Source organism: Agelaius phoeniceus, chromosome Z (assembly GCF_051311805.1).
Source record: "Agelaius phoeniceus isolate bAgePho1 chromosome Z, bAgePho1.hap1, whole genome shotgun sequence".
NCBI lineage: Eukaryota > Metazoa > Chordata > Aves > Passeriformes > Icteridae > Agelaius > Agelaius phoeniceus.
Window position 1 is genome coordinate 2,125,348 of NC_135303.1, and position 15,001 is coordinate 2,140,348.

General features: G+C 42.3%; 1 protein-coding gene across 2 annotated transcripts in view; it reads right to left on the reverse strand.

Annotated features, from left to right (window-relative positions):
• Positions 1–5,739: 5,739 nt before the first annotated feature.
• Positions 5,740–15,001, reverse strand: part of EDIL3 (EGF like and discoidin domains 3) — a 241,110-nt gene continuing 231,848 nt past the window's right edge. For both annotated transcript variants that reach the window (XM_077171852.1, XM_054652418.2), the window contains one exon: positions 5,740–9,660. In XM_077171852.1, coding sequence (XP_077027967.1) covers positions 9,511–9,660 — 150 coding nt within the window. In that variant the 3' untranslated portion in view covers positions 5,740–9,510. The remainder of the gene's footprint in view (positions 9,661–15,001) is intronic.

Sequence of the window (15,001 nt, forward strand, 5' to 3'; positions counted from 1 at the left end):
GACTCCAGCCTTTGTGAGCCAGAAAACCTCCTCACTTGTTCAGGGAGCTGTGGCTCCTGAAAAAAATATGGAAATGAAGTGCTTGCAAATCCCTCGGTAAAGGGAAAAATGGCTTTAAAATAAAGAAACACTTCTGGCTTTCAAGTGATGCTGCCCGTTTCCATGCCAGCTTCCAAGGAAAGGTAACTGGGGACAAACCTTTTAGCAGGAGAGTTTGTGACTGGACAAAGGGAAAAAGGTTTTAAACAAAAAGAAGGACAACGTAGATTAGATATAAGGAACAAGTATTTTACAGGGAGGGCAGTGAAACACTGAAAGAGGCTTCCCAGAGAGGAGGTGGCTGCTCCATGCCTGGAAACCCTCAGGGCCAGGTTGGATGGGGCTCTGGGTGACAGGGTCTGGCTCAGGGTGTCCCTGCCCATGGCACAGGGTTGGGCTCTTTGGGCTTCAAACCCAAACCATTCTGTGGTAGCAAACTGGGGGCATAAATGAAACACCTCCAAAGATGCACTGTGTTCCCCATCCTCATCAATTTGGTTTTTTTTAATGGGGGAAAACTGTACAGCACACATCAGGAGAACAGCTAGATTAGGTTGATGAGCTTAATTAAGGTCTTCGTAATACTGCTTCCACTTTTCTCTCTCTATTCCCAGGTAAAGTGTGACATACATGACATGACCTGCAGAAAATGCAGATATATATACATATATATAAATATGTATGTAAATGTACACTGCATATTTACTCAAACAACCCATGCTTTAATTGCTTAATCAACAATTACCTGTTAGTTCCTTTTCACTCTTACAAAGAAGCTGTGAGCACACCCTTTAGAGGAGCTGTGAACCTGCTATGGTGGCATGAGTCACATGCAATAAAGGAATTACTCCATGCCAAAAATAGTAGAGGCACATCCTTCAAGAGAAAAAAAAAGGAGGGAAGAACCCCAATTGCTCTTCCCTCATCCCCCAGTGCTGTAGCTGCATCGTAGAACCCACCAGACCTCTCAGGCACAACCTGCCCTCAGTGGAGCCACGTGAAGATGTCAGAAATCATCTCCTTATTTTCCATGTGCCTTGGCATAATTTCTATAATTTAGAAGAATCTAAATTTTTTAGATCCTTCTAATTTTTTAATTTTTTTTAAATTTTTTTAGGAGGATCTAAATTTTTACATAATTTAGAAGGATCTGCTCCACCTTCTCACAGGCACCGCCCACCCTATGGTTCTGTGGGTGTTCCTTAATTCCCCCTTAAAAATTCCCCTTAATTCCCCCGTTAAAAATTGGGGTCACATTTCCTCTTTTACAGTCAGGGAGACCTCCACCAGACTGCCAAGACTTCTCAAATGTGACAAAGAGTGGTTTAGCCCCTTCCCCTGACACTTCCCTCATGACCCAGGGGTGCATCCTGCCGTGGCCTTGGGAAGCCTCAGGTTCCTTGGATGCTCTCCAGCCTCACCTCCTCCTGCTCTGGGCAGTTCTTCAGCTCCTTCCTTCCCCTTCTGCACCTTGGGCAGTGTAACCAGAGCATTTCTTGGTGAAACTGAGCCGGGCTGTTGAGTACCTCAGCATTCTCCATGTCCTGGAGAATGGAGAACCTTCTCTTCCAGTGTTGAAGATTGCCATGCAAGATGTTTTCCATTGCCATCTGTAGGGCAGATTACCTTTGCCAAGTGGGCAGTTTGCCTTATCTCTCTCTTTGACTGACCACATTCACACCTCCCTGGGAGGGGACATTGCTGATAACAGCCATGGAATGTCCCTGCATGGCTGATAAGAACTACAACATCCCATTGGGAGATGTGAGCCCAGAGGGAGGAGCCAAGCATTCCTACCCAGATATAATCCAGAGGTTTGGAGACACCAGCACGGCTTCTGCACTGGATTCCCCAGAGGAGCAGCAGCTGCCTCTCCTTCCCCTGGATCTGCAGAGGAAGAATCCATCCTTCTCTACAGGATCACCCTTGCTCCAGCAGAGCCAGCCCTGACACTGCAGGAGGGCTGAGCCACAATTCCAATGGTTCTGCTGCCAACACCCTGACCCACAGGGTGTCAGGCTGTGTTCTGACTCTGTCAGTGTTGTTCTAGTGCCCTGCATTGTTTATTTTATCCTTTTATTTTTCTTTTCCTATTAAAGAACTGTTATTTCCTGCCCCCATATTTTTGCCTGAGAGCCCCTTAATTTAAAATTTATAGCAATTGGGAGGGGTGGGGAGGGTTCACATTCTCCATTTCAGGGGAGGCTCCTGCCTTCCTTAGCAGACTCCTGGCTTTCCAAACCAAGACATCCAGATTTTCCTTACTTCTCCTTTTGTTACCAATGCACCTACAGGAACCTTTCTTGCTGCTCTTGATGTCCCTGGATAGATTTAACTCTGTCAGGGCTTTACCTTTTCTAACCTGATCCTGGAAAACTTCTCTGTGTGCCTCTCAGGCTAGCTGTGATTGCTTCCATGCTCTGGAGATTTCCTTTTTGTGTTTTCTATTTCTCCACCCACACAGGACCCCTGGCATCTTTGTGTGATTTTCTTTTTGCTGGGATGTTTTGCTGCTGGGTTTGGAGGAGGTGACCATTGAATGTTAATGAGTTTTATTGGCACTCTGTGGCACATCCCTGCCACTTTGTCACCTGTCCCTGCCCTCCCTGTGAGCTCTTTGTCATCTCCTCACATGATGCTGGCCGGGGGCTGTTTACAGACACAAACAGGACAGGGCTGCTGTGGAAAGCACCTTGAACTGTTTGATTTCCCAGCATCAGCCTCATTCCATGCCCATGGCAATGGGAAGATGCCACCAGCTCACATCCCAGGCAGCAGACACAGAACTCAATGTCACAACTCACTCTAGGAGTTTTTTGGCCAATCCCACAAAGCAAAAGCACATTGACAGTGTTTATATCTGTACAGTAAATATTCTATATTGACAGTAGTTCTGTCCAATCACTATAAGCACAGGTACCTGTGGTTAAACAGTGCTTGCTTATTTCAAATACAATACCTGCTTGTGAGCCTTCAAACACAATGCACAGAGCTCCATTATTAAGCTTCAAACTTCCTAATATCTTGCTAGATAAACTTTCTGTAGCTTAGGGAGTTATTCTAGACAAGCATGAATACACAGACCATTGCTCTATTTGTCCTTGCTTTTCTACTTTTTAAATAATTTTTCTGCTGCCCAATCTCATGGCTGCTGCTCAGCTCCAATCCCAGTTCTGCTGTCTCTGGGGCCTGCCTTTTGCAGCTTTCCCAAACCCCTCTGATTTTGTGGATTCCCACACTCACCCATCCCAGCAGACTTCCATGAACTCCACCTGGTCATTGCTTAGAGGCGCCATCCTCTCCTTGCTTTCCCTGCCTGTCCTTCCTAAAGAAGCCCCTGTGGCTGAGGCTCCCCTGCCCCAGAAACTCCAGAAGGGTAAATCCACCCCAGCCAGACGCCTGCAAACCCATGGTGTGGGCTTAATCCATAGCACCTACCTCACGTTTTCTGACACTTTCATCAGAAAATAGCAGGTATCACTTTTTAGGGGCCCTTTGATCTTGCCTCAGTGCATCACATGCATATTTTATGCAGTCTGTGCACTCGATTGCATTTATTGTGGCCAAGGCAGCACAATGCACTTCCCCACAGCTCCTGCTGACCTCCCACAGCATCCCAGAAAGCCAATACATTCATTTAGCCTGCTTTTGATTTTCCAGCCTGGTGCAAGTGAGCTTAGTGACCTTTCCTGGTGTATTTTGAGGGTTGGTTTCCTCCATCTAGTGAGATCTGTGCCTGCTGACCTCAGATGATGTGCGACCTCAGATAACACAGCCCATCAGCTGGCAAACCAAATAAATAAATAAATATTATTATTGTGACAAAGAGGATGTGCTGGCCATCCTCCCCACCTCCTGTGCCCCACCTGTGTTCCACCAGGTGCTTCCTGTACATTCCCACACACGTGGGGCCTAATTCCAAATAAAAACTACATAAAAACCCAATTATTCTCACTCACACACACTGGTAAAATACATTTTGCTGCACTCATAGCAAGCTAAATTGTGAGAACAAGACAGGTTTCCATGTTGCCCCATTCAGAGGAATTTAAAAATATGTATTTACAATGATACATGTATCACTGAAAGTTATTTTGCAACGAATGGCACCATAAAGCTGCACAATTTGTGCAATTCTTCCTTTTATATTTTAGATTCTGAATCTAAAGTTTCTAAAATCTAAGTTCTAAAGTTTCTAAAATCTAAGTTCTTAATTCTAAAGTGTATCTCTCTATTTAGAAAATTCTGCAAGTGAAATTAAAAAAAATGAAAATACTTTGGGATCAGTAAAATTATCTTTATTTAGTCCTATTTAAAAATTATTTTTTAATTCTACTTGATTTCTAAGACTAAGCAATCACTGGTCACTTAGTAATCACTATGTGAACAAATTGGCCTTGTTTTATTAAATCTAAGGTATAAAATAAGTGTCATTGTGTTTACCACAGAAGTATCAGAGACTACTTTTTTCATGAGGATGTAGAATGTTGATGCTCATGTTAATCCCTCACTAGCAACAGATGTGGGAGGATGGACATTGATAAATAATTCCTATTCTGAAGAGATTTACTCATTATTTTCTCTTGTTGTCTTCACTAGAATTCCTGGGTGTATATGTTATGAAGTATGTGAGAAAAAAACACTTTTCAGTTCTTCAGGAAAAGTCCCCATGTTTCATGAAACAGTTGCAATTTATAACCAAAAGTCAGAAAGCTTCAAGATGCAGAAATTTACGATGGAAGTGCTAATATTCAGCCATCATTCTCCAAAAATACTCTTCTCCTCATGTGCAGCACTGTAATCTCATTTTTTGTGACTGGTAGAGATTCATGATAAGGGAAAATTGCAATTTTGTGACTTTTCTTCTGAAAGACAACATGCTGTAGTGAGTGTTGAGACTACATGTTGGGCAGACATTGTCTCCTGTGAGTGGATGTGGATGGTTTGTGTCTCTAAAAAGATGATTTTTGGAGAAAGGGCACGAGCTGAAACCATTATAAAACAAAAATATGTGTATCTTTACAAAAAGACTCATTCAAGGTGTAAACCACTGAAGCTTCATCTCTTTTCAGTAAACATAACATTTTTTATGTAATTTAATGGCTTAAATGGTTTGGGAGCAAATGGCTTTTCCATGTGCTACTTTAAGCTTCTTCAGAAACTGAAGTTGTAGAGTTAACTGTTTTGGGGAGCAGGATGTACAGGAAATAAAAGAGAAAAGGGGCGAGGGTGTGAGCAAATTCCAGCTCTGCTGTGGCATCTCATAGCAGGTCTGGCCTGCAGCCACTCCTCACCTTCTCAGAAATTAATTTGCCGATGCAGGAGTGGAGGAGAGAGGATAAGGGCTGATAAATATCCCAGGAAATTTGACTTACAGGAAATGAAATTGTCATTTTACATTTCTGGTGCTCGTTCAGAGAGCAGCGGGATAGGGAGAGAAAAAAAAAGTATTTTTAGAGGCGTTCAAAACCTAGAGGTGTTTTTTTTTTTTTTTTTTAATCTGGAAGAACAAAGAGAACACATTGAGGAGAGCACAGCACCAACTGCTGATTTTTCCAGAATCAAACTTACCTACCACAAACACCCCGTGGATGAATCCAGGAAAATGCCAGCTGCTATCTCTGCTCCACACTCGCCGCCACCGAGATAAGCTGTGCCTCCTCCAAGGTGTTGCAACATAACAGCTTCGAGAAAACCACCTCATTTTTCAAAAGTTTTTATTGTTAAGTTTGAAGACTAGACAAGGTCGTACTGGTTTTACATTGCTCTACATGATTTAGGTATATACAAAAACCATTTGAATATCACACAGCTTGAAGGGTTGCAAAGGTCGTTTGTGTCCGAGATACTTCTGTACTTACTGACACATCAGAAGCCAGCACTGAATATTATAGTTCACATTGGTTGTATAGCAAAGATACACTCATTTAGTATCCTTAGTCTTCAAAACTGACACTTAATTTGTATGAAGCCATTTCAAAAGAGAAAGTCAACCCCGGATCCAGAGCCAGTAGAGGCAACGGGCCCTGAACGCTGATAAAAAGGAGCCTCGTGCCAGTGCTTCATTTCCCAGGCTATAAATGTAGAAACTTACCCAGCAACACAAAGGTGAGGCCTGCCTACAAATACCTAGCTCGTTCAAGGTGAAATTTAATTAGGGGAACACTTTTGGCCTTGTTCAATGTCATTGTTAACAATCAATTCAGAAGTCAAGGATTATTTCTGAGCTTTTCTCCATCCCCTCTTAAAGGGATATCTCCTGTCCTGCACTTCTGGTTTTTTTGGGGCTGGTTGCTTTCACTGGGAGAGAACAGTTGTGTAAATTTATAACTTGCCCCTTATGGCAATGGTATGCACCTAGACAACAAAATAAAATCAAAGGGATAGAGTTTAATTCTATCCCCTAATCTGATCCCCACCTGTTTTGTTAAATCTGAAGGACTCCACTTAAACCACGAGCTATTTCAGACTGATACTGCTGACAATGGGAGCAGAATTCGGTGCTGGAAGAGCCATTCCAAGAAAGCTTTTTGGTAGCCAAGGAATAATGTCATTGGAAAAACTCCCAGCATGCAGGTTGAAACTGTAAGGGCGTCAGATAGGTGATTTTTTTAAAATGAATTGTCATGGAGTATTATCACAAGGTATGGAGCTCTCCTGGTGAAGACTGACAGCTGACACAGGACATGAGGTTGAAAATACTCAACACAAAAATTAATACCAAATTAAAATTTTTGTCTTACATTACATGAAAACTCTCTATGCAGGTGAAGGGATTACAATTCATTTACTAAACCAAGAAATATTAATTCAAAAGCAAAATTGAAGTTGCAAAAGATGAATAACATGAAAAAAAACCCCAACATTAAGAACAGAAACCAAATATTTCAGAAGAGCATTAACACAAGTTTTTAAAATAGGAAGTTTAATTTTCTGAAATAGCCTTCTTTTTTTTTTTTTTTTAAATACAGTCAGTTAGTGAAATATCTATGTGCTATTCTACATATCTGTAATTAAATTAATTAAATTAATTAATTAAATTCAGGATCAACTGCTCTCCCATAATAGGAAAATGTATTTAAGCCTCTTAAAGTGTTGTGTGTGCACACCCTAAAGAGATAAATATTACTAGTTTTTTCTTTTTATTTTTTATCTTCTTTTTAACCTAAAGCCTAAATTGCAGAATATAGGCAGAAGATAATGTAGGGATAGACTTGTCCTCCATAATTCAGATTTTTTTTCCTCGTTAGAAGTGCCACCAAATTGATTGACTTTCTCTTTAAAATTGCTCCTTTTGCTTGAAGACCACTCCATATATACATCATTAAGGAATGCTGTTAACACAGTTACAGACAAGACAGTAACAGTCTAGTGGCTTTTGTTATGCAGCACAAAGTAAAAAATAAAGAACAAACTTAGCAGTGTTGCACAGGACCTCAACATTTCTTACACATACTTTTACCTTTACAGGACTCTTCTTTAGAAGTCTTTAAATGTCTAAGCCTTATAAAATAAATACTTGTATAAATACAGTTTAAGGATTAAGTCATTTTGTAGAGGCAGGGTGTTCTGTTTGCTAAAATGTGACAGTTTAAGTGACACTATCAGAAAACCGCCACCATTATATCCCCAATTCTTGTATGTAAAATTCCTGGCTGCTATTCTAGAGGCTTTCACAGTTCAATGGATAATATATATTTAGTCTGTGGTGGAGAATGTGTGATTAAATGCAGGTTTTTTCAAAATCCAAACCATTTTTGTTTCCAAGGTAAACTTTGCCCTTTCTAAATTGTGGGCCAGTGAGCTTCTGGCCTGGGAAGCAGTGCCCAAGTTCAGAGTTTTGGTGAGAATGGAACAGTGACAGAAAATATAATAAGTTTCAGTGACATTTGCAAAAACATGCAGCTGCATCTCTCTCTCTCTCTCTCTCACATTCTCTCTTTCTCTCCACATCAGCATGGTATGAAATTAAAAGGTTGGCAGTAATCCCAAGTGCTGTTGTTTCAGGTCCCCTCGCTCCCTGTCCTGGGATCTTTTTTAGTCTGAGGTGCTGCTCTAACTCTAAAGAGCTCTTTACTCCAAGGGAACTTGGATTGCTCCTCAAAGATTGATGTTGTCATCTCAATCAGCAGGGGAAACTGAGGCACGGGGGAGAATGTCCCCCCTACTTCTCCACTACTTTTCCTCCTAAAATCTACTTTTTAAACTGGGGTTGCTATCATGCTGTGTGTGAAGCATGCCTGTAGATGGGGCATGACAGGAAACAGCCTCCTCATGGCTCACTGGTGTTGTCTAAAAATAGGAGCAGAGGGTGACAAGGGCCAGGCTTTGGTGTGCTCCTAAGTCACCTCTTACCCTTTGGGGAGGAAAGCTGTGACTTTAGGAAGAGCCTAAAGAGGGAGGGTTTCCTGGCAGTAAGGGGGTCATTCCTCCTGTGTGTGTTTTAGCACCTGGTTCCTTCTCCCCACATTTTCCTCCTCGATGGAGCTCAGAGCGTGCGTGGAAGCGGTGATGGGGGTGGGCAGGTCACAGTCTGGGGCTGTGTGTTCACCCCCTGGAAAAATCATCCTGGAATGGAATTTCTGATGGAATGTGGACTCAACCCAAGATGAGACACCACAAATACCCTGGTGCCTCACCTTAGTCTCTGTGAAAAAGCACAGAAACTTTGAAAATTCATAAGCTTTGGCAAATTCGTTAACGTCATAATACACTGATTTGGTTACATATGCAAAACAGGTGACATCTCCCAAGGAAAACAACACCAGCAGAGTGTGATACTAAACAGAAAGGATGGAGGCCACGTCTACAGCATGCAAAATAGAGAAGGAAAATGGGGCAGTCAGGAAAACCCTCCAGGTGCGTGGAATCTGCTGTCTGGATGGAAGTGGTGAAAGGTAGCTTGGAACATTGCAGGTACCGTGTTTGAACAGTACCAGGGAGAATTTCCCAAAATATTATGTCGTAAGAACTGACAGTGTTTGATAGGCACAATTACTATAATGCAGTCATCCCCAAGTAAACTTATTGCTAAAAGCTGCAGTATCACTTTTTGCAAGTAAGATGATGGTATGATTTATGGAGAACTCGTCAGGCCAATGTTCCTGAAGCTGCAAATGAGCTTCGCTTTTCTCTTCCCTTGTAAAAAGGATGCTGCTGTTTTGTTTATTTATTTTTTTTTCTTTTTTCTCTTTTTCCCTCAACGCTTTTCAACTGGTGGTGAACATCTCAAAGGAGAACTAGGAGGATAATTCCACAGCAGAAGGGACAACACCAACAGATTTCAAGGGCAAAAAAAACCAAAAAAAAAAAAAAAACGGGATCGGATCGTTTTTTAAAAGGGCAGGCTTAGACCTCCTGGCGAAAGACAGCTAGCGGCCTACCATAAAAAAAATGAGCGAGCACTGGTTCATGGAGAAACCCCACGCAGCATCCTACAAGCTTCTTCTACGGCAGCAGGAGCGGGGCAGCTCAGTCCTCAGCTGCACAGCCCAGCAGCTCGGAGCGCAGGGTGATGCGGCCGTACCACGACCAGGGCAGGATGCGCACGTGCCGGGCCAGGATCGGCGGATCGATGACGTTCTTGCGGTGCGTGTCGTTGTCAAAGTTCCCCTGGAACACCTGTGGGGGAAGCAACGGGGGAGGCTTTTAGTGGAAGTTCCCCTGGGAATGCCTGCGGGTGCGGCGGTCACGCTCCCTGAACGTGATTTCTTTCTCACCCAGGGTTTTTCTGCCGCGAAGATGAAAGGCAGCGAGAGGCCTGGGAGAAAAGGAAAACAATCCTTATCTCATTTGCTTCTCATGTGTTGTGCTCACATGTGGAATGTGTTTGGAGATTGTTTTACCCACAGGTGATTGCTTGATTGGACTCTGGTGTGAATTGTTTTGACTCTTTGGCCAATTATGGCCAAGCTGTGTCGGGAGTCTGGAAAGAGCCACGAGTTTTAATTATTATCTTTTTAGCATTAAGTGTCTTTTCTGTATTCTTTAGTATACTATATTATACTAAAGAATACTATACTATACTTTAGTATAGTACTCTTTAATATAATATAGTATTGTAAAGTAATAAATTAGCCTTCTGAGAGCATGGAGTCAGATGCATTATTCCCTCCCCTCATCGGGCGTCGGGGTCTCTAGCTTGTCAGAGCGACCCCAAGAAATGTTAAAACTTCTCTTTTTTCCAGCCTGGCATTTGAAGAAGGAGTCAGGGCTCTTCATTTCTCAGTCTCAAGGATGTTTATTGTATCTTATCTATAAAATTCTTTCTCCTGTCCTGCCCAGGCCCGCTCAGCAGGACGGTCAGAGGCACTCTGCCTGCCCCAGGGCAGGGTTATGTCTTTATACTAAAAACTACCTGTACAATATTTACAGTTACTTTCCAATACCTGTCACCTGTGTTAGACAGTGAGCTTCTACTCTAAACCAATCCAAAAGTGCCACCATCACAGCAGAAGATGAAGGCCAAGAAGAAGGAGGAGAAAGGCTGGACATGCCCAGATCCCTCCATCTTGCCCCCCAGAACCTCCATTCGAAAAAACCCAAAAATCTACTTTTTCACCTCGTGATAAATTCACTGTCATTCTGCTTAATTTGTCGTAGCTTGCAGATCTTCATCTAAGGTTGGTAATTTGCTCCACGGGTCACAATCAAACCCACAGGGGCATTTCTGGGCTCTGTGCCAGGGTCTCTGAGCCCCCTGGCAGTGTCTGGGCTGCTCAGGACAGACAGAGGGATGTCCTGGGTCCTGACAGTCTGGGTTGCCTGCATGTACAATATGCAGGGAGGTTTTAAGGCTGGCCTATAGGGATGTGCCCCCTATTGACAGAGTGACAAAACCATCCTTTGTCCCCTCAGAAAGGAAAGAAGCCCAAAAGTTTATCTCCTCGATTAGGTGAAAAAGCCACCTCATAGGCCTAAGGGACTTCACCTCAAACTTAAGGATAGCAAATTGGAAGGAAGCCAAAAAGTCCCGCCTGGGCAATTTACTAGAAAAAGAAGAGAACAAAGAAACCAATGGCTTTTGTGAGGTGTTGTACCAGGAGCAAGAACCTCTTGCACCTGGCTTGGTTTTTCTCTGTAAAGAGTTTTGTTATTTTGCCTTTTATTAAACCTTTTTGTTTCCAGCACTGCAACAGAAGCCATACTTCTGATTTTTATGCCTCCAAGGGTAGCTGAGCTATCTTGGGTATGTTATAGACCTCCAAGAGCTTATTAGACCTGGCTTGAGGAGGCCCAGCCCACGGTGAAACTCCGACTGCCCTGGATCCGCGATGAGTTTTTATTGTCGGTATGCACGACTTTTAGTGCTGTTTAAACTTAAGGTTTAAAGTGGCAAAGAGAAGTTTGGATTAGGTTTTAGGAAGGAATCCTTTGCTCTGAGGGTGGGGAAGCCTTGGCAGAGGGTGACCAGAGCAGCTGGGGCTGCCCCTGGATCCCTGGCAATGCCCAAGGCCAGGTTGGACATTGGGGCTTGGAGCAACCTGGGATACTGGAAGGTGTCCCTGACGTGGCAGGGGTGGGACAAAATGAAATTTAAGGTCCCTTCCAACCCAAATCTGTGATTCCATGATCTCCTGCCTCTGCTAAATCTTGTGATTCATTCACACTCAGCCCTGGTGCAGGCAGAGCCTTCTACTCAAAGCTTCACCCACCGTTCCGCCAGGGCCACGCTCTGAAAGTTACACAAAAATCATTAACATTTAAAAAATTAAATGTCTTTTTACTTGGCATTTGTACCATCTCAAATGAATCCCAGGAGGGTCCTCTTACTGCTTCCGAGGAAATAACATTAATAATTAAAGGTAAGAATTTTTATTGTATCACTTATGAAAGTTGCTGGGATGCAACTATATAAACCCTTGTAAAATTGGTGATTATCAAGGATATTATCTTCTCATGTCAGACAAAAGTCAGCAGATGAATTAAGAGCATCAGGCTGTGATAAAAGTAAAACATCCTACAGTACAGTGCATGTTATGATCTTATTTCCACCCTTATTGGTTAATCCACACAAAAGTGAGTTATAAAACTCCTATCTGTGACAAATCAATGCCAGATTTTTCCCCTGCCAGCCACTATTTAAATTCAAAGGCCACAGCACCAATTTTTGGCAAAATGATCAGATTATCCCCTTGGGTTGTTTTCAGTTTTTATGGGAAATGCTCATTCTCTTAAAATGTCAGCCAATTCACTTCTCATTTATAAAAACTGAACCTGATGGCTTTTCGACTGAAAATGAATGACTGTTGTTTGCATCATGCAGAGAAGAATATAGACCTCCTGGAGAAGTGCTTATGTGACTGAATTAATGCAGAATTACAGGTTTCCTAGAAGTTCTTGGGAAAATATCAGGGTTTGAAGTGCAGGCTGGCCGATCTAGCATTTTAGCCCTGACTCTGGTTCCTTTGTGGCTTGGTCACAAAGATTTTGGTCTCCACGCGGAACCTCTTTTGGATTTTGGAAGCTTCTCCCCAGTGCTGGTCCTTTCAGGACATCAAACAAAATCCATCCCCTCCCCAGGTGATGAATTCCCTTTCTCCTCTGCCATCACAGAGGTGGGAGCGTGAGAGGATGTGGGAGTTCTGATAGATGGATAAAGTAGCAGAGAAAATGACCACAGAAACATCAGTTTTGTGAGTCTAAGGAAAAGAAAAAACAACCAAACAACCAAAATAATTTAGCACAGGGAAAATTGTTTGCTGCCCAAGTGCAGGGTTGATACATAAATCAGCAGGAGCTTGGGCTAACAAGGTTTGCTCCTCAATTCCAGTTTCATTTGTAGCAAAAAATTACATTACTAAGATCATAATTGAAATTACAGTGGCACCTCTCAAAACCCAAAATGCAGCTAGGAAAACTTAAAAGGGTTTTTTTTTGGGTTTTTTGGCTTTCCATTTGATTTCTTGCACATGCATGTGAAATATCTGTTGATATTTTTTGCCAAGCTAGACAAAGGAACCTTTCTACAGCCCCGGTGTTCATATCTGAACACAGATATGAAAGATAAATAAAATTATGTGAGGCAAAACTAGCAACAAATTCAGCTGAAGGAGGGAGGATTATGTCATTTACTTACATCATGAGAACAACATGTAAATTTTATTTTTAACTCATGCATGATTTCATTATCACTTGAACTGTCTCAGAAGTTATTTTATGCAAATACGAAATACACCTTTCCTCAAAATTCAAGATCTAGTTTCAAGAAATTAACTAAATGTGCTGGATGAGAAGAAGGATTTTGGGGAAGTAGATTTATCAGAAAGTAAGGGAAGCATTGTCAGCATCCACAAGTGTGACCTGCATAAAATACAACATTCTAACAGAAATTTACTTTTCTTTTCCTGTGGCCCCATGGCAAATTTCTTATGGGAAAAACTATATCCTTTCCCACTCTTCATTTACTTGTAGCCTCAATTCACTAATAGAGGCAAGGAATTTGGAAGGAGCAAGGAGGACAAAGAACAAAACATGAGTTATCAGTAGAAAAAAAAATCTATTTCTTTAGCTAAAAGTATTTTTTTAATCTACCTGTTGTTTTATGCCCAAGCAGTCAATACTAAATGAGCCACCAAAGTAATTAAAACCCTTGAAAAGCTGATGCCTCTTAATGGCCACTCCTCACATTTGTTTCTGAGCGGTTTTTTTCAGGATAGCTCTGAAGACTGCCATGACTTTTTAAGATTTCAGAGGCTGATGCTGGAATTACAATATAAAAAAATTGTGAAAATTAAAATAAAAATTAAAAATAAAATCCTCAATGATGAAATAACCCCAGGGTGATTTGTGCTCAAGAAATAAAGACCAGAATGTAAATTATCAATGCGTCAGTGCACACCTTCACTTTGAGCTCTGGGTGAGTGCAGGTCTGCTCCTGCTTCATCCCAAAACAGCAAACACAGAGAAAGAGGCAGCAGGAAAAAGGGGTTTTTTTGGGGAGTTATTAAGCAGATAAGTCTCTCCAGGCAGAGAGGAGATACTGTAGGTGTCTATAAAACCATAAGTGGCGTGGGGAAAATCGATAGCAGGCAATATTGCAGCGTCCCCTCAGCAGGGTCATCCAGAGCCATCTAAAGGTCACAGTTCCCCTTTCAACACGTAATTAAACCATGGCACAGCTTCCTCAGCCTTTAACCACTGCTAAAGATCAGATTAATTGAGAGGGGGAAAAACAGCTGGGGCTATTAAGGACACGGACAGAAAAAAAAAATATAATAAATTCAGAGCTGGGAAAGGGCACTAGGGAGGAATAACAGCCTTACTTTTCCTGATGCCTTTTTGGGACTACCTAAAAGCAGAGGCCAGACAAAATGAAGGGAATTAAAAGTGGTTGTGTTTATTGAAGGGCCTTCAGGTACATTTTGGGCAGACCAAGCCCATCCAGGAGCTACACCCAAAAATGGCCCACAGGTCATGGGCTTTCACACTTTTATAAGTTTGACCCGTTTGTTTATTTGGGATGAATTTTCCAATTACAGCTTCAGGTAATGAAGTCATTTAGCCCAAGTTTGCTGCCCTCAACTCAGTTCTGTTTAATATCTCAGGCCCTGGGGCAGTGAGGTGTCCTTGGCTGCCAGGCCTGGAGAGGAATTGTTGTGTCTGCCCAAAATGGGGCAGCAGCAGCTGACACTGAATGTGGAGTTTGGAGGTACACACTAAAGAACTGCAGGATCTCAAATCTATGGAATATATAAAAGCCAAAATCCTGAAGCATCATTCCAGTCCACAGGATGCTCCTGGAAAGAGCTTCACCCTCCCCAAAATCAGTGGCTGCCACGCCACAAGGTGAATTTTCTTTTTGTACAAGTGGATCTAAGAGCTCCTGCTTTTTGCCAACCCTGCTGTAGAAGGTTTCAGATTTTACAGTGTCTGTTTATGTCAGTGTGCACACTCAAAAAGGCGTAACTTGCAGGAATATTTACTCAGCAGCTCTAGCAGTTTTACACATACAGACCCTCCA